This window comes from Onychomys torridus, chromosome 21 (assembly GCF_903995425.1).
Source record: "Onychomys torridus chromosome 21, mOncTor1.1, whole genome shotgun sequence".
In the NCBI taxonomy this organism is placed as follows: domain Eukaryota; kingdom Metazoa; phylum Chordata; class Mammalia; order Rodentia; family Cricetidae; genus Onychomys; species Onychomys torridus.
Genome location: NC_050463.1, coordinates 29,946,490 through 29,969,407, shown reverse-complemented (window position 1 = coordinate 29,969,407; position 22,918 = coordinate 29,946,490). Strand labels below are relative to the sequence as shown.

The 22,918-nt window shown below is 47.4% G+C and overlaps 1 protein-coding gene across 1 annotated transcript in view; it reads right to left on the bottom strand.

Annotated features, from left to right (window-relative positions):
* Positions 1 to 22,918, bottom strand: part of Galnt14 (polypeptide N-acetylgalactosaminyltransferase 14) — a 225,557-nt gene that overhangs the window by 35,017 nt on the left and 167,622 nt on the right. The window contains exons 4-8 of the mRNA XM_036171005.1: positions 14,044 to 14,111; positions 11,984 to 12,049; positions 11,702 to 11,823; positions 1,248 to 1,335; positions 365 to 449 (exon numbers count right to left, since the gene is read on the bottom strand). Of these exons, the coding sequence (XP_036026898.1) occupies positions 365 to 449; positions 1,248 to 1,335; positions 11,702 to 11,823; positions 11,984 to 12,049; positions 14,044 to 14,111 (429 nt within the window). The remainder of the gene's footprint in view (positions 1 to 364; positions 450 to 1,247; positions 1,336 to 11,701; positions 11,824 to 11,983; positions 12,050 to 14,043; positions 14,112 to 22,918) is intronic.

Sequence of the window (22,918 nt, the reverse complement as noted above, 5' to 3'; positions counted from 1 at the left end):
GGACCCACAGGCCCTAGGAAGCATTGCTCCCCTCACCAGAGGCCCAGATGTGATGTTCTTGGACCCTTACATGTTAGCTGTCAGGAGGCATAAAAGCCATCACGGCCCGTGTGAAGGTGAAGACTATTGGTTACCATTCCTCAGCACAGGTCTCTAAAAGGTCCCATTCCCTTACCCAGAAATCTCCGTAAGACAGAAACCTTCTAGAACAAGGGGGAAAGTAAAGACTATCTGGCCCAGGGTTTTTGTTCCCACGTTTTCACTCTTTTAAAACAGCACTGACCTTTCTGAACCATAGGACAGCAGGAAGGGTCAAGCAGACCCGAACCTGCCCACCCCTACTGCAGCAGCCCTTTATACTCACCGGATAGGCTCAGTAGGGTCCAGGCGCAGAGCCTTCTGCTCTGGGGAGAGCTGCTCCCACTGGAAGTGCAGGCTCCAGTCAAACCCTGAAACACAGCATTGGCCCAGCTGACTTGGTTTCTCAGAGAACACTCAGAGCTTTCATACCCCACTACTCCTTTTCCAGTTCCTGGGGAAACTGGTCCCTGGGAAGACAAGTCTCCCTTGGTCTGCTCAACAGCAGGGCAACCAAAGTTCCCTCTAAATTCCCTTCTCCCACGCTAACACGGAACCTGTCTGAAGCTCCCTGCTAGGTAAATAAATGAAGGGCAAAGGGTAAAAGCCAAGGCACATGGCACAAAGGTGTCAGAATGGGTGTTATGGGACAAAAGTCATAGGTCTGAGTCTTAGGAAGAAGTCAGCAGGGAGTTTTGGTGCAAACTGGCAGAACCATCTGGAAGTCAGTATTGGGTGGACGTGAACTAGGCCCTAGGCTGAGACCGGGGCAGGGGTGTCTCTGGGAGAGGATGATGCCTATATCAAGATGGCAGACCAAGTCAGGCCCCACATAACCTGGGATTCCTAACTTGCTTATACTCTCACATCTAGGGGTGACTCCTAGATTGAAACTAGAGCTCTGGGGCTGGGGTGTCTGGCTCATTTCCCCAGCATTTCTCTTCACTGTCCCTGGAGAAAGGGCCAAGCTGATGTGGATTTTATTGCAAGGTATAGACCCGGACATGTCAGACGTCTCACCAGGAGGTCTTCATTTTCCCTACTTTGAGATGGAATGGAGGAGGAAGAGGAGGAGGGAAGAAGGAGGGGAAGAACATGAGGAGAAAGAGAAAGAGAAAGAAAAAGGAGAAGCAGGAGGAGGAAGAGGGGAGAAGTATTAGCTCGCTCACCCCCTCTGAGCTCTGAGGCAGACTCAATGTAATTGAAGGTGTCCAGGTTAATGATGTCAATCACAGGGCATACTACCCTTGTGTAGTCCTGCAAAACAAAGGCCTGTGTTCAGTTTACAGAGAACACCTGCTGTCTGGAAGTCAGCGAACTTGGAGACACTTATCAACTAGTGACTCTGGTCTATAGTCATAAGCAAAGCTATGCATGTCCAAAGGGAACCTGGATCCCAAATTCCTTCATCTGAAGCCTGAGGTTCTTAGACAAGCTGATGAACAGCAGTACCCCGCAGGCAGACACATACCTATACATTCAGTTCCAAATTCCCATCTACTTATCAGCCCAATACGCCGCTGGATACTTCCATACACATATTCATTCATTCAGCTCTTCACCTGTGGCTTCACCATCTTCTACCAACATACCCCTTCCTTCAGGTTCTGATTTCTATTAACAGATCATCCCATATCATTTCCCCCTGTCACTAAGTTATGATTTACCCTGTCCATCAATCAGATCAGGTTCTGGCTCTGATTCTTGAAAGGATTGTTCCGAATCTACACTGACTCTTGCAGAGAGAACCACAATGGACTCCTAAGCCCTTCCCCATCTCATTCATACTGTTTCTTGTTGGGGAATACTACCTTAAGGTGTGTTACTTTTGTTTATGTTGCATTTGTCTAACTCTGTGAAGCTGTGATACTTTGTCTAAAATACCTGATGGTCTAATAAAGAGCTGAACGGCCAATAGGAAGGCAGGAGAAAGAATAGGTGGGTCTGGAAGGCAGAGAGAATAGATAGAAGGAGAAATCTGGGAAGAAAAAAGAAGTAGCAGCCAGAGAAGGAGGAGGACCCTGGGGCCAGCTACCCAGCTACACAGCAAGCCACAGAATAAGAAACAAAGAAAGGTATACAGGAAGAAAAAAAGAAAAGCCCAAAGGCAAAAGGTATACAGGCTATTCTAAGTTAAGAGAATCTGGCTAAGCCTGGTCTACAGAGCTAGTCCAGGACAGGCTCCAAAGCTATAGAGAAACCCTGTCTCAAAAAAAAAAAAAAAAAAAAAGCTGGCTAGCAACAAGTCAAGCTAAGGCCAAGCATTTATAAATAATAATACATTCTCTGTGTGTGATTTATTTGGGAGCTGGGTGGTGGGCCCCCCAAAAGAGTAAAAAACAACCAACAACAGTTTCCTTTCCTTCTGTTTATGGCTGCCCATGCTCTTTGTGCTGTGAGAATATGGCCATGTTCCTCAATTGTCTAATACTTTAATCACCTCTAACACAAGGTACATTCCTTAACACAGCATCTAGGGCCATTCAAACTTGATTCCACATATGAGTGAGAACATGAGGTGTTGGTTTGGGCAGAACAGACATCACCAGAGGCTAAAAGAGTAGGGGGGCGGAATCATAGAAAAGATTGATTAACAGGCACCAAAAATCAATGAAAGAAGGTGTAAGTCCTACAGTTCTCCAGCACAGAAGAGAGAGATACAGCTTTTAATAACTTATTATATATTTCAAAATGTTAGGAGAGAAGATTTTGAATGTTCTCAACATAAAGAAATGATCGATGTTTGAGGTGACAGAAATGCTAATCATCCTCACTTGATCATTACTTGTTGTATACTTATATGGAAATGTTATCCAGTGCCCCATGAATATGCAGAATTATTGTGTCAATTAAAAAAAGCCATGCATCTTGCTTTCCAATTTCATCACTTAGTTCTTCCTCAGGATACCTTGTCTATTGCCATCAAAGTCATCTGGGCTAGAGAGATGGTTCAGTGGTTAATAGTGCTTCCTACTCTTCCAAGAGGGTTCAGTTCCCAGTACCCACATCAGAAGGCTCACAGCCACCTAGAACTCCAGCTCCAGAGGTTCTGATGCCTTTGGCATCTGTGGGCACCTGAACACATGTGTATGTGCACATACCCACATATAGATGTACACATACACTTCCAAAGAAAATAATCCCTAAAGGATCATCTAAGGGAGATTTTCAAAATGACAAAGCCCAAGTCCTCAGTTCCTGGTAGAGAGGACTACCAAACCTTTTAAGTTTGTCCATTGTAGGCGAGTATACCACAGGAATATGAGCCCCAACCACGGTATAAACAGGCTTTCCCTTTCACCCACCACCCTTGGGCCAGCTCAGGCAGCAACTTTTGCTTCTCTTTGAAGCCACTTAATTTCCAGGTTCCATCTTTTCCCCAAATGAGGTTGTCTTCTTATTTTTAAGCCCCAGAAGCACTGAGTCCTTGATTCTAAGTTCACAGACTTAATTTGGCCCTGAGCCTCCCATATCCCATTCACTCTGATAGGAGCAAAGTACCTCTGAAAACCAATTGGCCCAGGTGGAAAGGAACGCTTTATTGCCAAGGCATCGCTTCCGCTGCAGGGATGTTATGGATGTTTCAGCTGTCAGCACTGCACCTGCCTGGGTGCCACGTGCCACCGTCTCTTTGGAGCTGCTCTCCAGCCATTGATGCTGTGTGTGAGAGAGAGCCTACACATCCCCCAGAGGATACTCCTATTACTTTAACTTTAACATAAAAAGTTCAGGGACGTATCTGTTAAGTTTGACAAAGACTTCAACCTGTCTTCTCTCGCTGTGTTCAGAGTCCTCTGCAGGTACACTGATTCCTTCTGTGACCCTTGTGCACACTCAAAGACATGTCTAGTCTGTGTGCAGCTACTAGGGATAACCTCTAAGCCCTTGATACATCGTGCTTAGAAGACAGTTATCATTTGCCTGGGAGTCTTGGGCCACACTAGGTAGTCTGTGCTAACATTGTGGAATATGGTAAGGGGTCTGTCCCATGCCCATGAAGTACCAACTTGACCTCTACAGCCACATGGTGACCAAGAAGACCATAAAACTCGGGCTCATCTAGGTGATGACCAGTTAAAACCTGGATACCAAGGCAAAGGTGGGCTTCTCTGGTTGGCAGCACCCCCATCCCCTCCCCGAGCTGCCATACATTCCTTCTGTGAGAGGTTAAACACTGTCTATAGAACATTTCTGGGAGAGGACAGCGGAATGTTCATGACAGAACGTTCCACAGGACCTTGCTCTGCTGCTATTAACCTGTTTCCTTTCACTGTGATCAGTGATAAGCACAAGTGTATCCACTCTGCTGACTTGGGAATTCTTGCATGGAGCTCATGAATGGTCTTGAGGATTCTCAGATGATAATCTTGTTTTGTTTTGTTTTAGTGGAAGCCAACTCCCTTTCCCTCTTTAAAAGTCAAAATGAAAAGCCAAGTGTAGAGCACATGCCTCAGCCACTGCTTCCACATGGGCACTGTGCCATGGCTGTGATGGGCTCCACACGCATTCTCCTACCCCTCTGAGGGCTTGTGTCTTTGGACTTCCATCACACCTCAACTGTGGTATCTGGTCTATGGAGAACAGACAGGCAGTGAGGGCTCTCTGAGTGGATGCTATGTGGAGTTATTACCTTGAAAAGGGCTAAAGAAGACTTTTAGAGAGTCACCAAAACCAGAACACAAGCTCTCTGTATGACAGGATTTGCATCAACTCTCTGGTGTGTTCCCAGGCCTAGCCCAGAGCATGGAAGGCAGCGGGTATTCTATGACATTGACTAAAAGAGAGAGGCTACCACTCCTCCCTACACCCTTGTGTAGGTGATGGCAGGGATCAGGTGGGTCACTTATGGCGTAGCAGGGTGGCTTTTCAAGCTAGAGCCTCAGTGATGGGGAGGGTCTCCAGAGTCAACAGAGGCTCCCGTTGTGTGCCCCTAAACGGTATGTCCTAAAAGTTAGGCCCAAGCTTGAGCGTAAACAAGCAGCTGGTAAAATCCTGGGCAGATCCTGGACTATTCTCTATTCCCCATCTCTTCTCCCTGCCATGAAAATCCAAGCCTGTTTTCCCTGTCCCTATCCCTAGCTCTGCTCCCCACCCTCTCTTACCATGAGGGAAAAGGCTGAAAGCATTGGGCAGTAGCCATCAATCACTGCTGCTGTCACACCCCTTGTTTTCCCATGGATTCACACAATGAAAGCACATTGTGAAAGGGCCATCACAAGCTTCTAGAAGCGCTCTCTCAGGGAGTCACCAGCATTCCTGAGTCCTCCTGTGGTACAGGAATTGTCGGAGGGCGAAGATGAGTAAGGAAACTCCACAGTCTAGAGAAGATGAATTCCATTCCGGGGTCTAGAAAAGAAACAGCCGCGGGGGCCTCTCATCTGGCCTAGGGGCAGGTGGGCTATATTATGGTTTCCTCCTTATGACCAAATACCTGACAAGAAACAACTGAAGGGAAAGAAGGGTCTGTCGGGGCTCTGTGAGGCAGGGAAGGCAAGGCGTGACATCGGGGGCTACTGTGGAAGCCGGAGTGTGAGGCTGCTTGCTAACATCTCTGCCGATCAGGAAGCAAGGAGAGGCTGATAGCAAGAGGGGTGGGCTACAGTCCTTAAGACTCAGCCTCAGCAACCTACTTCCTCCTGCTAGACCCCTCCACCCACTAGTTCCATTACCTTCCCAAACAGCGCCACCAGGTGGGGTTCAGATGTTCAAATTCCTACGCTGGCTGAGGGTAGAGGATCAGTTTACATCCAAATCATTCACACGAGAGAACCCAGAGGAGGGTTAAGGAGTTGCTACTGTGGGGTAGGGTCACATGGATTGACAGGATATCTGGATTTCCATTCAGGCTCTGTCATGTAGGAATATGTATGACCTTAGTAAATTGGCATGTTCTGTGGGATTCTGTTTGTAAATCTGCGACGTGAAGGCAAGTTGTTACTATGTGCAAAATGATCCTGCTTTTTTTTTTTTTTTTTTAAATAGAGCTCATGTAAAAAAGCCTGAGAGGAAAGCACACGTGAAGGCATTGAAGGATGCATCAACTATCGTTTATATGAATTTGCTAGATGTTGAAAGGATTGAGATTTCTTGAAACCTCTTTCCCATCAAAAACACATACAGAGAAGGAGGTGGAAGAAAGAAGCTTGTGTTTAAAAGAGAAAAAAAAAAAAAAAAAAAAAAAACACACAACAGAAACCAACTTGGTGTTTCCAGTATCAAGTAATTAGAGGGAAGGGAAGAGGAATTAAGGAGGTGTCACATGGGAAACTTCAGCTGAAGATGGCCTAGGACAGCTTCTTTCTTATTTTGTTCTATTTTTGAAAACCCCAGTCTCCAATTATAGCTTAAAACTTCCATTTCCACTCTCAAGATCAGATCACGTTCTATGTGGAGACAAGGCATATAAAAAGAAACCCAGAAGCACAGCTGGAATGCAGATGCATTCCCTATCCCTGCGGGGGGCTGTCCCAGGGCCTGCCCCATAGTATTAAGAGGCAGGCCTTTCAGAGTAATCTTAGCAGCCCACAGAGGACTCTCTAGGCTAATCCTGGGGCTCCTCTGGCTAATCTCTTCACTGTGAAAGGTTGAGCTCAGAAGGTGATGGGGACCAAGAAGCTAAGCTCCATCATGGAGCCAAACGACTCCCAGAGGAGTGTCTGGCTGCAAAAAGCCGAACTCCCATTTGAGAAAGCAAGGAAGACTATGTCAGTCTATAGGTAAGGCTGGCTGAAGTCAGAGAAATGAGACCATCTCTCAGGGAGTTTTCCCAAGATGGACTCAGAGCCATGGAGATAGAAAGGGATTTGGACTCATTAAGGCTGAATTCCCTTAAAATACCCTCTAAGCCTGTGGTTTTCCACTACAGACTCCTATAAGATTGGGCACATACCTATTTTCATCACACATGGAGGAGGGGCTCATGAGGTTCTGCCCCTCACAGTCTATGGGCAGCTAATCAGTACCAGGGGAGGGGCTGAAATTTGTCTTCCCTAGCGGCATAGCCACTGATAAGCTGCCCATAGTCCAGTCCACAATTCCCCACGAATGCTCATGCAAGCAACCTTAATTCAGTACAGTGAGCAAAAAGGACAAGGAAATGCCGGGCGTGGTGATGCACGTCTTTAATTCCAGTGCTCAGGAGACAGATATCAAGGCCAGCCTGCTCTACATGGGGAGGTCCATAGTAGCCAGGGCCACACAATGAGACCCTGGAGAGAGAGAGACAGAGACAGAGAGAGAACAAGGAAGGAGGACAATTGTTCGAGAGAAGAAAGATTTTAGTGGGAGAGAGGTAGGGATGCAAGACAGTAACGGGGGATGCATCAAACTTACTGTATAAATGTATGAAATCGTCAAAGAATAACAACAGCAGTAACTGAAAGAAGAAAGTTCTTTAACGTTAATCATCTCTGGGGACCCCTGTAAAAGAAACATTTAATTCCAGCAGTCCTCGTCTTTAGTAAGAACTGAATATACATAAATAAAAAAAACCTGCTACACGAATAGTTATAGCAGCATTATTATTGGTGCCCACATGTGGATGAACATAGAAACAAAACACGGCCCGGACTTAACCACAGGATGATTATTTCACCACAACAAGAATATTGCCATGCTCCAAGTATGTATAGAGCTCAAATATATGTTGGGTAAGACAGTTCAGGCCTCAAAAAGGCCATCTCATAGGATTCTAATTTTACAAAATGTACAGAATGGGTAAGTCCCCGGGGACCGAGCAAATTAGTGGATGCAGAGGCAGGGAAGAGGAGGAAGCAAGGAGCGGTGGCTAATCAGTGTGAAGTTTCCCTCAGAGGTGGTGAGAATGTGGTATAACTAGATTGCAGTGAATGTTGTACAGTCTGTACGCTACAGCTTGGAATGGTTAAAACAGTCAGTTTTTTTGTTATATGTCATTTACATGGATGTGCGTGTGCGCGCGCACACACACACACACACACACACACACACACACACACAGCACACCTGCTATTCTGGCTAGGGTTAAATTACCTTAGAGACCACATGCAAGTGCTTATGGGTGGGGGGGGGGCAGGAAACAGTAGAATACAAACTTGAGTAAATACAGGATGATTACAACTATACTTAAAAGATGCTTCTTTGACGAGAGAATGATCCTAAATGGGAAGAAATGAGACGGCGGATGTCTTTCCGCGGTAGAATTTTGGTTGATTAGTTTTCATTCTAATGTTCCATATTTTCCAAGATGTCCGCAGTAACTGTGGGACATGTTTGTGATGGAAAACGAGAGGTCCAGGCATCTTCTTTGCCATCTTCTGCTCCTGGGCCACAGGGCTTCTATAACACCACACTCCTGGCTTTAAGTCTATTTCTCTTTCCTGTGATCTTGGCTGAAGCAGGGAACATTGCCCTGAGCCTCAACTTCTCTCCCTGGCGAGGTGCCCATGCCCTGCTGTCTTTTACCTTCCCATGGCTCTTCAACCTTGGCCTTCAAGCCCTGACTTCATTAGCCCTTGGCTCCTGAGAGCAACTCACATATAAGACCTTTCTGGGGATATAAAAGTTCCCACTGCAGGGGGGGGGGTGGGGGGGGGGGGGGGGGGGGGAAGCACTGCTCAGCACCTGAGAGATACACTAAGCCTTCCTATGTTTCTCATGAAGAACTTTCTGATAGCACAGTGATTCTCAACCTTCTTAATGCTGAGACCCTTTAATACAGTTCCTCAGGTTGTGGTGACCCCCAACCATAAAATTATTTTCATTGCTACTTCATAACTGTAATTTCACTGCTGTTGTGAATCATAATGTAAATATGCGTGTTTTCTGATGGTCTTAGATGACCCCCATGTAAAGGTTGTTTGACTCCCCACAGGGGTTGAGACCCACAGGTTGAGAACCACTCTCCAGTACTTCTACCCATGTTTACCTGTTCTGTGTTGGCTCTTTCCAAACCAGTGCAACATGAGTTTATAGGAGCCATGTGAGATTGCTAAGTACAAACTAATTCCTTTCACAATGCCTGTTTGAGGCTCTTCCCCAGATAGGTGTCAATCAATACCAGCGGATTAGCATAGGGGTGGACAATGAGTCTACTGTTCCTACTAATTCCAAGCATGCCACCACCCCCACATGCAGGGGCATCTAAGGATGGTTTCCAAGCCCTGAGAGCCATCTACAGCAGTTAAGGTGGTGATGGGGATAGGACTAGTTCCCAACTACATTTGTCATCTGTTAAGGGAGACTAAGAACTCAGAAGAGGAAAATGGAGGATAGGTAGGCAGTGGCTGCTTGGAGAGACCCTGGCTGAGCATGCAGATGGCGAGACTCTGGCAAAGGCTGGAGGAGCAAGACAGTTTGTGGAAAGGAAAATGAGGTGCCAGGGACAGGAAGGACCTGGTCAGAGGTGATGCACCGGCTGGCGCTGGGGAGATGGGTGGGTCAGCAAAGTACCCACTGTGCAAGCATGATGACTTGAGCTGGGATCCCCAGAATCCATGTACAAAGCCAGACAAGGCAGCACTTGCCTGTAACTCCAATATCGGTGGCTGTGGTGTGTGTATGTGGCGGGAGTAACAGAGGCAGGAAGATTCCTGAAGCTCAGTACATTACAAGTCAGCCCCGACAGCATGATGAGCTTTAGGTCCAGTAAGAGATTGTTGTGGAATATTATTTGAACGATGTAAAGGTGTGCTACATCTGTTTATGCTGCAGAATATGACTTTAACTGTGTAAAGGTGTGTTACTTTTGTTAATGCTGCATTTGTTCAATTATGTAAAGATGTGCTGCATCTGTTTCACCTTGCCTGCCTAAGGCACATGATTGGTCTAAAGAAGAGCTGAATGGCCAATAGCTAGACAGAGAAAGGAGAGGTGGTGCTGGCAGGCAGAGAGAATAAATAGGATGAGGAATCTAGGCTGGGAAGATGAAGAGGAACAAGAGGAAGAGGAAGAGGAGGAGGAGGGAACAAGGGAGATACCTGGCGCTAGAAGCCAGGCAGCTGCCAGTCAGCTAGACAAAAGAATCATCGAAAGTAAGATATACAGAAGGAAAGAAAAGTGAAAAGCCCCGAGGCTAAAGGTAGATCAAGAGGACCGGGTTAATTTATGTTAGAAGAGATAGACAGAAACGAGCCTAAGCTAGGCCGAGCATTCATAACTAATAATAAGTCTCTGTGTCATGATTTGGGAGCTTGTTGGTGGACTAAAAAAAAAAAAAGGCCTAGCATAAGAGATCTTGTTTCAAAAAAGAAAGGTAGAAAGCAAAAGAGGATAGACATTAGATGTTGACCCTACCCTGGGCCTCCTTGTGCCTCTGAACATGTACACATCATATATAATGCCCCTACCACCACCATACACACACAGACAGGACAATGACAATGATAGAATCAGAAACAGCCCATCTGTGTCAGCACAGAATCCCGGGGAGCCTAGGGACGCTAGGATGAGAATATAGAGGAGAAGAGGTTTCTGGAAGGACCTTCAGTACCAAGGGGAACCCCTCAACTGAATAGCTAGCTCACAAAAGCATTCCCCTTTTCATATCCTTCTGACTGATTTATGTGTATGTGTTTGTGGTGGGAGAGATCCTTCTGAGCAATGCTCAGGGTACAAACTCAGAAAGTAGTCCCTAATAGATGTTGACAACTAGCCGCATGTGCAAGAGCTCAGTAACCTGCTGAGGGTACTTCCTGCAATGGAAAGACTTCTTGGTTCTCTTCTTAGAAGTGTGCCCATTGAACTCTTCTCTCCTCCAAACACTATTATTCAGGCAGGCATTGAGTGGCTATCAGCCAGGGCAGGAGGAAACCATCCCAGCCACAGGCTGTTCTGATTCTGGGGATATCATCCCTAAAGAACATCAAACGACATCACATAATGGTGCGGATACTATTTATCTCATCTGTGAAATGAGCATGCTACAAATGCCCGCCTCCCACAAACGCCATGCTAGCTGTGCAGGTCAGTAGTTTAGGAGGAGCATCAGGCAGCACCAGTGTGTATCATTGATACTGGGGTCTCCAGTGTGCTGTGTGCTCTGCTGATGAGCCAGACATGGGTGAGCTTCTCTGAGAGTACCAAGTAAGGAGGAGAAGAATAAGATGTTTTGTTTTCTAGAGTGGTGGCTGGATCAAGGAGAAGAGCAGCACACAGAATCTCAGAGTGATTCAAGGGTAAAAGGAAGGCACTTCCACTCTCAGTGTCCAGCCTTCCGGCTTGGCTGGGGGATTTCAGGTAAGGGTGCTAGGTGGGCAAAGGGAAGACAGAAGCCCCAGGGACGGGTTATTTCTGCTGCCTCCTCCCTACAGAAGGTACTCGGGAGGATGCTCTTTCCAGAACTTTCTTCTGTCTGATAGATACAGTTCTGGGTAGTTTTCTCTTGCCTGGGACACTGAATGCCACATGCACCCTGCCCACAGTTTCCATTTCAGGCTTGCTGCTGTGGGTAGCAGCGTGATGAAACAAACAGCCTAGGCCTGGCTCTACCACCGACGACGCACAGGCCACGATGCTTTAGTCCTTCACCAATAAAGTGGGGACAACACTCTGTCCCACCCAGATCCCTAAGAGAAGTCACAAGCTTGGAGGCCCTGGAAGAAATGGGAGGTAAGAACCCCCAGGTCTCCTTCTCAGCCTGCCTCACCTCCTTGACCCTGTGTAACAGGGGCTGCAGCCAATCCCTGTTCACCTCACAGTGACTGTCCAGGAATGTCAGAGTGGCACCTTGGGCAATGTCAGCACCCCGCATCCGGGACCGGACCAGACCTGTATCGGGGACAAAAGGCCAGGTGGGTATCACTGTTGCTCTGGTGACCATCAAGACCACACAAGAGTCATTCGGTATTCCCTCGAACACCCAACGACATACACCCGCCATAACCCACTCTCCATTCATATGCCCGCCCCGCCCCACGGCACAGCCTACCTTGCCGCTCATTGTTACGCAAGCACTTCACCTTGGGCAGCCTGATGAGCTGCTTACAGTCCTCAGCTGCAAAGACAAAGGTCATGCCTAGTGAGCACCTGGGGTGTGACTGCATGTGAGCAAATCGGAAGGATCAGGAAGGTAGGCCTACTTGGTATCACCACCCTGACTGCAGAGCCTGGTCCTGAGTCTAGGGTGTTCCTAGGACATGGAAAAGGGCTAAGGATCACTGAGTGAAGTGTCCACAACTGGCCCCGTTTGGAAGAGGTCAGCCCACAGTGGTACCCGCAAAGCTTTCATGAACATGCTCCCAGTGTGAAACTTTGGTCTGTTCACCTCCGGGTCATCTTCATTGTTACACCCCAATGGATTAATTCAGACTCCCTTCACCACAGTGAGTCTAGTTAAAACTGCCAGGAAGCTGGCAACAGAAGAAAACAACTTTGGACTTTGCTTTTAGAGCACGGAAGCCTTCTTTATGAAGAGCTCAGTCAACAGATTTTTTTTTTTTCTCATCACAGCAGAGCTTATGATGGGAGGGTGGTCTCCAGCCTGATGAACAACGTGCCAGGGTAGGTAAGAGACCCACTGCCCTTTGGTCACTCGCCCCAGTCATACTGGGATTATTGTGTTGCCCTGTCTCGTCCTTAACCTGACTGGTAGCCCCACCCGTTGGTTCTGTTTATAGACCTTAGCCTTTCTGCTTAGCTCTGGACTCTACCAAGCAACAGAAGAAACTTACAGGCTTCCCCTGGCAAGGTCTTAATCCAAGAGCTCTGAATGGGTTAATACATTCGGCCTCTATATAAACCATATATATATATGACCATAGCGAGGGAGCTGACTTGAGGCACACGGCTAAGGAGTGAGGAAGTCCCAGATGTAGGGTTTGAGCCAAGACTATCCCGTTCCTAGGGGACCTTACAGCACTTCTTTATGCTCTTCAGCAACAGGGGACCCCCAGAAGGAGTGAAATCCCACTCCAAGCTCTTCCTCACTAGGCAAGGAGAGCATACCACTGAATTCCAGAACTAGTACAGGTCTTAGTACCCAAGGCCTCACACATAACCCACTTTTTCCATGAGGAATCCAGAGTCTCTGTCCTTGTGTGTGCATTTCTACAGCTTATGCAGCAGGTATCAATGTGTGAGCGGCCCCTGCGCCCAGTTCCCAACATCTATGCTGGATGGAAAGGGGGTTGCTTTCCTGATACTTATAGTTGTCTGTCCTCTGGTGTGCCAACCGCCTGGCTCACCACCAGGAAAAGACTGTCCCATCTGAATATGGTTGAGTGAGGAGGACTTCATCCAGGACAGCAGCTGTCAGAAGAGGGGTGTAGCACTGCTAATATTTGAATTCTAGCAATGGTCCTATAATTATTGTAGCTTTCAGACTTAAAAAGATGTCTGGAGACCCCAGCATGTCATACTTGGGAAAGTGGACCAGAGGAGTAAATCTGGGTGTCACCTGGGTTCTTTCACGGAATGACTAACGGAATACGAGGCAGGAAATGGTGGTAAGCAGTGTGTGGAAAGGTTCAAAGGCTCACACTGTCGTGGAAGTGTGTTGGGGACGTTTTATGGGGATCTCAATGTCGAGGCCCTCCAGATCCCTAGGGGACAAGAGAGAAGGAACATGGCAGCCTCAGTTCAGATGAGCACATTAATGCAGCGTCAAGATAAGGAGTCTGTGATGGAGCTTTGGGTTCTAGTGATGGTTTTCTGTGTGTGAGGTGTCTCTTCTCACTTCTAGGACTGTAGGTGAGAAGCTAATGACATTGATACCATATGTGTTCCTCCACACATGTACACTTACTCAGCAACCACCCCAGATAGGAATCTAACAAATTTAGCTAATTAGGTCCTCAAAACTTAAAGCAAAGAACCCAACACTTCCCCCTGCCTCAAATGTAAGGTTTATCTCCTTTTTAAGTGCATAGACACTCAGTCTTCCCATGTCTACTACCCAACTTGGCTTTCACCTCTAGGGTGTCAGTGGTTGTACACAGTGGTTGGGACCGGACATTTGTGCCTCAGTTGCCACTAATCAATGTGACTTACGGTCATTGCTGAAGTCATCCACTAATATGATTTCCTGGATCAGATGTGTCGGGGTGCGGTTTAACACACTGGAAGAAAGAGAAATGATGATATCGTCTAGTGGCCAAAACACCCATCTCAACTCCAGTTTCTAGTATCACTGCAGAGGAGGATTGGAGATTCAGGGGCACCAGAAGGTTTCTCCAATCATCCCACTCATCAGGGGCCACTGAAGAAATCATTCTGCCTTCTCCATCACAGTAAACGATAGCCTGCCCAGGTAACTTACCCAGACAGAAACCCAAGTGGTACCAACAATGACCCTCGTTCTCCACAAAGCCCAATATACTAGTTATATCTTGGCATTTCACTTAAAACACTCTCATCTTGTCTCTCTTTGTCCTGCTTTATACCCCCCCATCCTTTTACAGGGGGGTAGATGAGGTCTTACTGTGCAGCCCAGACTGGCTTTGAACAGTTGATCTTCCCGCCTTCCCCTCTCAAGTACACGATTACAGGCATGCTCTACCACCCCTCACTTTGTCTAATTGTATTTAGTGTACCGCTGCAGCCTCTACCTGTCCCCCACGCTCCTCTCAGTCCCGGGCTGTTTCCCTTGTGGCTTTCAAGTGACCTTTCAGACACATACATCTAAGAGTGTGGACTTCCGTGTGGCCACAAATTGATAAAATCCAATTGTGCCTCCCCGCTCCAGACACCCCAAACCCTCAGCGTGACCCACACCCTCCCATCCCTCAGCCGGCCTATGCTGCCCACAGCTCTTCATGCCCAGCGCTGCCACCTGGATTTCCTGTGCTCCTTCACCATCGAGAGCCTCTTCTAGGACTTGAAATGGCCCTACGCTGCCCACAAAGACCAGTTCAAATGTCATTGCCTCTCTAACGGCTTTCCAATCTACTTAGGGAGAATTAATTGTTTCCTCCCCTGGGATTCTTTAGCAGTTTTTAGCTGAAGCTTCTTGCAACATTTATCATGCTCTGACACTGGCAGCTGGTTTTACACCTCACCAGGCAGGCTCCTGCCCCGGTAACCCTGATGCCATGCAGAAGTCTTGGTGAGAGAGGAAACACTCTGAAGAGAGACCGCGACTCCCCCTCCAGCCAGCAGCATCACGGAATCAGTGTGCTTAACAGACATGTAGAATCCAAGCTTCAAGCTCAACTCCAGATTAAGAATACAAATGGCTTCGGCTGTACATCTATTAAATGACTGGAAATAGGGACAAAGAACTACTCTGTCAGGCCAGAATAGGTGAGTAGCTTCACATGCGCCAGTCCATAAAATCCCTTAGATTTTTCCCTTTCAAATATGGAAGATCATTGTGTATGCCTGTATACGTGTGTGTGCGTGCGCTTGCTTGCTTGCTTGCTTGCTTGCTTGCTTGCTTGCTTGCTTGCTTATATGTATGTGAAAGTGAAGGTCTGAGTTCAGTGTTGGGTATTGTGGTGGTTTGAATAAAAATGACTCCCATAGGCTCATAGGGAGTGGCACTATTAGGAGTGTAGTCTTGCTGGAGGAAGTGTGTCACTGGAGGGTGGGCTTTGAGGTTTCAAATGCTCAAGCTATGCTCAGTATAACACACAGACTCTCCCTGCTGCCTGCGGATCAAGATGTAGAACTCTCAGCCCCTTCTCCAGCACCATGTCTGCCTGCGTGCCGCCATGCTTCCCACCATGACAATAACGTACTAAACCTCTGAACTGTAAGCCAGCCCCAGTTAGATGTTTTCCTTTGTAAGAGTTGCCACGGTCATGGTGTCTCTTCACAGCAATAGTAAACCCTAACTAAGGTATTGCCTTGAACTATTCTCACTTTATTTTTGAAGACCAGGTCTCTCACTGGACATGGAGCTCACCAATTTACCTAGACTACTGGCCAGCAATCTCCAAGAGTCCTCTTATCTCTTCCTTCCATCACTGGGATTATAGGAGTACACACAGCCATACCCGGCTCTTTTCATGTATGCAGGGGACCTTAACTCCAATCCTGATGCCCTAGGGAATAGTGGTATGTGTGTGTGTGCGTGTGTGTGCGTGCGTGTGTGTGTGTGTGTGTGTGTGTGTGTGTGTGTGTGTGTGTGGCATTTTCACATATACATCAATAACGGAAATATCATTATTTAATATTTCCCCCCAAAATGTTGAAACAGATTTAGTTTCCTCACTGCCAAGTTGAGAATGTTCTGTTCATTCTAAATCTGCATTCTCTTATAAGAAATGGTAAAATGATTTCCCATAGAGAAATTGTTTTTCACCTTCCCCAGTCATTGCATTAGAAATAAAGTTCCAATCGTTGCTAGCTGTTTAGCAGTGTTTCTTTAAATAACACTTTTTATTTATTCTTGGAGAATCAATAGAACATACATACACCTCCCTTCCTCTCTTCCAACTCTTCCTGCCTCCTCAAAGGTCCTCCTCCCAACCTCAAGTCCTCCTTTTTTCTTCTTTATTTTTTTATCACCCACTGAGTCCAATTAGTGTTGTTCACAGTCACATAGGGGTGAAGCTATCCACCACCAACATGGATACCATACTTGGGGCCACAACCCCAAAGAAGAAAAGTGACTCTCCCTTCCCCAACAGCTATCAGCTTGCCGACAGCTCCTCCTCAGTCAGGGGCCTTGTGAGCCCCTCCCCAGATCATGCGTGGATTTTAACTGGCTTGATCTTGTGCTGGTGAGGAAGGCAATGCCCGTGCCACGCCCAGCGTTCCACAGCACTCCTCTCCCCGTGACTCTCACACTCTCTCCACCCCCTCTCCTGTGATGTGATACTTGCTGAGCCTTGGGAGAGGGGCTTGATAAAGGTCTCCCATTTAGGGCTGAGCATTCATGGTCACATGTTCTCATCATCTTGACTCGTTGTGAGTTTCTGCATTAGCGACTGCCCGTTGACAAAAGAAGGTTTATTGACCAAGGTTGAGAGTAGCAAAGAGCCTGGGTCAGTTCCAGGCTCCACTCTGGACCCACTGTTGCGGGCCTCTTCCCACTTGGGGGTCTTTAAGACAGAATGCTTAACCCATTTTCCTTAGTTCTGACTTAAAAACTATCTCTGTGATAGAGAACCTGAGATAGTGGAAAGTAACTTGGGACCCAAGTCTGTTTGCCCCAGAACAGGACTGGTCAAGCCATCTCAATACTAAATTGACAATATATTATAGCCTTAGTCTCATGGGTTTCTATAAATTAAAAGACCACAGGCATGGTAAAGAAGGAATTACACTTCTCTTTCCACCTTGGTTTGGCTACACTGCTTTAAAAAAAATCCAATTTTCTTCACTAATTTCTGTTCCCTATTTTCTTTTGGGATGCAGGGAAACTACAGGGGTGAGTTTATGAACCCAAGAGCCTAGTGACATCTCTGTGGATGGTGACATGCCAGGCCTGGAGCTTTGCTGACATCTCTATATATTGGAAAGATGTTGAGGGCACACATTCTATGTGTTGGGCACTGAGTGAGGCTCATATGGGAAGTCAGCTCCACCTGCAGAAGCTTGCAATTCAGCTGTATTCAAGCTGTTAGACTTGGGGCAAGCATAGCATAGTGGCTGCTCTGTAGAAGGGGAGTCATTTACAACAGGGGTTCTTCAAAGGGCTACGGAGAAAATTAAAGGAGAAAACCTACATGAGGCATTTAGTGTAATAATTGCCCCTAAGTGATGACAGATAATAGCCATTCTTACTATGCCATGGGTCATTCAAGATCTGTTAATTGAACTGACCTCTCATGCTAGAGATGTCTTATCCAAGGGGCACAGGCTTGGTTGCAGTATTAACTGTGGGTCTCAGAACTCTTCTGAGCATCCCCAGATGTCAGGGTTTCTCCAAAGCATTTTTGCTTCACAACACCCACCACAATACACCCTGTGTATATCAGGGAAGGGGTTTCAGAGTGGGTGCTGGTGAGGGTTACAGGACCATCCCTCTACTCAGATCCTCCTGAGCCCCTTTCTATGCAGGATGCGGACTCTATGAGAAAGGAACTTTGCCCAGAGCTACCTTTATTTATGAAGCCTTAATTCTCACCATGGCAACTCGTGTAAGAAGGAGAGAGGAACCCCAACGCCAAGCTCGAACAGTTGTGACAGTGGGGAAGTGCGGGACAGGGAAAGGAAGGCGGCTGCAGGCACCACCATAAGGTGGTGGGTAGAGACTGCTGGCTGTGACTGTCCCAGTCCTGGAGAAAACACAGCAAACACCAGCCCTCTAATCAGGGCAGGAGGGGAGAGGGAGGCAGACAGAGGGGGAAAAAAAACCTGCTTGAAGAATAACCTCTAATGAGGTTTGATTACACTGGAGCTTCTGCATTTGGTTCCCCCAAATCCCCGCCGGCTCTTTGAAATTCAAGAGTTCTCTTCTGTGAACATCAAAAGGTAAATCGCATGTAGCTTGGAGCTGCTTGAACTGAGAGATGATTAGCGAATAAAAAATGTCCAGGGTTTAAAACACGGGGGTGGGGGTCGGGGGTGGTGGGGGGAAGAGAGAGAAAGAAGTCCTCGGTAGTGAGTGCTAATTAGACTATTTCCTGCTAACACCTGGCCTGCTTATGCGCCTATCATCCCAGCAATGGAAACGATGTTGGGGTCTCCCTACAAGTGCCTGGAGGCAGGGAGTACCTGAGATGGGCAGATACTCTGGGTGTCTGAAGTGGCTGGAAAAGGAAAAAGTGAAGTGCAGCCCAGGGACCTTGCCCTGGGTGGCCCTCCACCACCCTCCTTTCAACCCCCCCCCCCCCCCACATTCCTGCCATCTAAACCTTGGATGCTGCGACCTCCGGCCCTCTGTCCACCTCACAGGTTCTACAGTCCCGGCATCTCACCAGATCCCCATCAGCAGAGTAAATCCTCCTGTTTCCCCAGGGCTCGGTTTGCCTTGCTTCATTCCATCCTAGCTGCCCTGACTTCAACTGCCACATGTCTTTCTTCATGTGACCACAGGATGGGTCAACGCACTGATCTCACTGGCATGTGTGGGCCACAATGTCCAAAGAATCACTTTGGATCTGTCTCCTATGTGCAACCACACAGGCAGAATCAGTGACTTCTCCCACTCCCTTGCTTTCTGTGATCTAACTATGGGGTCCATGTGGGGCCTCGAGTCATGTCAGGGTAGTTTGGGGAATGTAGACTCATGGGCTTGGGCTCAGTAAGCCCTACAGCATGCTTGCTGTGTAGTCCTGAGCACGTCGGCTCCCAGCCTCCATTCCTTCTGTAATTACCTTTGCCTTGTAAAAGCAGGTGATATTAATACTTGACCTATTTCACAGGCTTTTGTGCGCATGAAAAGAGGAAACGTATTTGAAATTGCTTCGTGAACTCCGCAGTGCTCTATGCAGACAGGCCCTTATCAAACGCTCCACAAATACCAGTGGAATGAAGACCTGGGGCCCGCTGACGGTTGAGCGTAGTCGTTCTGGAGTGAGACAGCTTTGCATTCAAGCACACATCTTGTGCAGCCCCCACTTCTCAGCAGGAAGGCTTCAGTCAGTACCGAACCTCCAAGTACCACCATGGTTTCCTCGGCTTCGAGAGCAGCATCGCTTAGCACCATGCCTGGCACATGACAGTTGCTCTTGGAATGTGGGCACCGGTGATAAGACTATTGGAGCTTCCAACAATAACAGAAACAAGGCACAGCTCTTATTCTCAGCCTGAGCCCCTAGCCAGCAACATTGTCACAGCCTGGGGACTTGTCAGCAATGCAAATTCTTAGGCCACATTCCAGACTCACTGACTCAGAATCTCTGAGGCAGGAGCCCAAGGCGGCATGTTCTAGCAAGCCCTCCAAGAGAAGCTGGCAACTTCTCACGTTGGAGAGCCACCATATCAGAACATGGTTGTCTATCAGGACTAGAGGCTCGGTCACATCGACGCTTTTTCCCTCTGTGCCAGCAGCAGATCCCACGTCTTTTGCTTACTGTGATTAATCTTGATGGGCACACTGGAGGGATTAAGAGATATCCCCAAAATTAGTAAAGCATATTCTGAGTCTGTCTGTGAACACGTTTCCAGAAAGATTGCCATGTGCACCTGTGGTGGTATTGTGTTCCCTGAAATATTGTGCACTCTGATAAACTTCTCTGGGGTCAGAGACAGAACAGCCACAACATTAAACATAGAAGATAGGTAGTGGCACTCATATCTTTAATCCTAGCATTCCAGAGGAAGAAACCCCTCTGGATCTCTGTGAGTTCAAGGCCACGCTGGAAACAGCCAGGCATGGTGACAGATGCCTTTAATCCCAGAAAGTGAGCCTTTAATCCCAGGGAGTGATGGCAGAAAGACATATAAGGCGTGAGGACCAGAAACTAGAAGCTTTTGGCTGGTTAAGCTTTTAGGCTTTGGAGCAGCAGTTCAGCTGAGATCCATCTGAATGAGGACTCGGAGGCTTCCAGTCTGAGGAAACAGGATCAGCTGAGGAACTGGCGAGGTGAGGAAGCTGTGGTTTGTTCTGCTTCTCTGATCTTCCAGCATTCACCCCAATACTTGCTCCAGGTTTGATTTTATTAATAAGACCTTCTAAGATTCAAGCTACATGCATCATCCCATTGAAGAGGGAAGACTCAAGCCCATGTATGCAGTATCATACATTGGGTTGGGGTTCGGACAGCACAAAAAAATGAGAGAAAGAAGCCCACCAGTCCAAAGCTTGACTCTCCGTGAGTGGGTGCACACCCTATGGCTGCCCATGGACATCAATGCCAGCTTCTTCAGTCTTTAAACATGTACTCACACCAGTCTGTCTCCAGGGAGCTTCAGAGATTTCAGTCTTAGACTGGGGCTGTGACGCTGACTTCCTCTTAATTCTATTATATTCATTCATTCATTCGTTCATTCATTCATTCACTCATTCATTCGTGTGTATGTGTGCATGTGTGCAGACCATGGCCCTTATATGGAGAGCAGAGGACAACTTTTAGGAGTTGGTTCTGTCCTTCCCCCCATGTGGTACCCAGGAGTTGAACTCCATTTCCAGACTTAGTAGCAAATGCTTTTATTGTCTGAGCCATCTTTCTGTCCCATGCCTCCCCACCTCCGATTCTGAGGCTTCCATTTGGGGGACTGGTTTTTCTGGTTCTCTAGCTGACAGACTGTTATGGTTAGACTATGGGGTGCTGATCTTGTAAATTAACCTAGCAAATGTCCTTTTATAGCCATCGATGTCATTGGTTCTGTGCTGTGGAGAACCCTGACTGCTAAACCTATTTGTACTTATCCAGTCTTTACTGAACTCATGCTCAGGGATTAGTAGCAATCATAGTTTCTGTTTGGCAGAACGGAAAACTGAGGCAGAGGGGTTCCGCAGTTTGCCCATTGTCACACAGCTGTTACAGGCAGAGCGAGGCAAATGTGGTCCAACAGTCCAAATTCCTAACCATCTTCACCCGTAAAATGCCTCCCTAGGTCTAGGAAATGACCAATGATGAAAAAAGGATTGAGATATAAAGCCATGGACCATTGCCATGTTCCTGCACCCCATGAGAGGTAAAGGGTTGTCAGTTGTTCCAAGAAGAATAGGACAGACAACCCCAGTCTCACACCCTGGAAGGATTTGCCCTACCACTGGCCAAGGTGAATTCTTCAGGTCTTGCTTTCTCTCCCCTTGAGAAAGACCCAACTCATCAAGGCTGTGATTTTCCCTTCTCTCATCATCTGCCCCACCATGCTCCTGTCCAGCTTGAGCTGGACACCACTTGTGTTTTTCCAGTTCTCAGCTCTCAAGAAGCAAGAGCACCCCTGAGATACCAACGGAGCCCTCAGAAAAATCACTCTTTCCCTTGTTCCCTCTACATGCCTACACTGATTTGCAAACCAGCAAGGTACTTCATTATCTACAGCAACACTGGTAGTGACCTGTAACATTTTGGTGTGTGTGTGTGTGTGTGTGTGTGTGTGTGTGTGTGTGTGTGTGTGAAGAACTGTTGTCTTGTTGGGAAATCACATATGAATGAAACGGCCTGTGGGGTGAGTACAGAAGCCAGGGCAGGGCTGGTGGATGGGGGATATAGCTAGCCATCAGATACCAAAGACATGTAGGCTGCAGGTGAAATTGCTCTTTCTTTCACAAGAGTGGGTTCTTTCCTGTAAGGGAAGCATTGGCCCCACACAGTAGACATTCAACATTTAGCGACAGGTGGACATAAGACGTGGTATGTCCCCGCTTGGGGTGAGCCTACTGCTGATCTTGCTTCCCTCTACCCAGAATCCCCCACTGCCAAAGCACACAGATGTGGAAGAATGAGGACAGTGTGACTTGTCTTTTGGAGATGATGAGAGGGAGGTTTGTTGTGTTTCAGACTCTCTCTGGCCCATCCGTGTTTAATCTCATCCCCCCCCCCCCCCCCCCCCCCGCGCTCTGTGTATCAGATGACCTTCCCACATACTGCCTAGTAAACTGTGTGTCTCAGTCATAGTTAGAGTTTATATTTCTGTGACAAAACACCAGAACCAAAATCAAACTTGGGAAGGAAAAGCTTTCATATAACTTATGACTCTCAGGACACATTCTCTCACTGACAGGAAGTAGAGGCAGGCACCTAGAGGCAGGAACTGATGCAGAGGCCATGGAGGAGTGCTACTTACTGGCTTGCTTCTCATGGCTTCTTCAGACTGCTTTCTTATAGCACTCAGGACCCCCTGCCCAGAGATGGCATTGCCTACAGTGATCTGGGCCCTCCTATATCAATTATTAATTTTTTTTACAAAATGCCCCTATAGACTTGCCTATGGGCAATCTGATCTCGGTGTTCTCTCAGTTGAAGTTTCTCCTCTCCAATGATTCTCACTTGAGTTAAGTTGACAAAAACAAATATGAGGCTTCTATGGGTACTTCATTGGCAAGGCTGGCTCTGTGCTAGAAGCTCTGGCTGTACCCCTA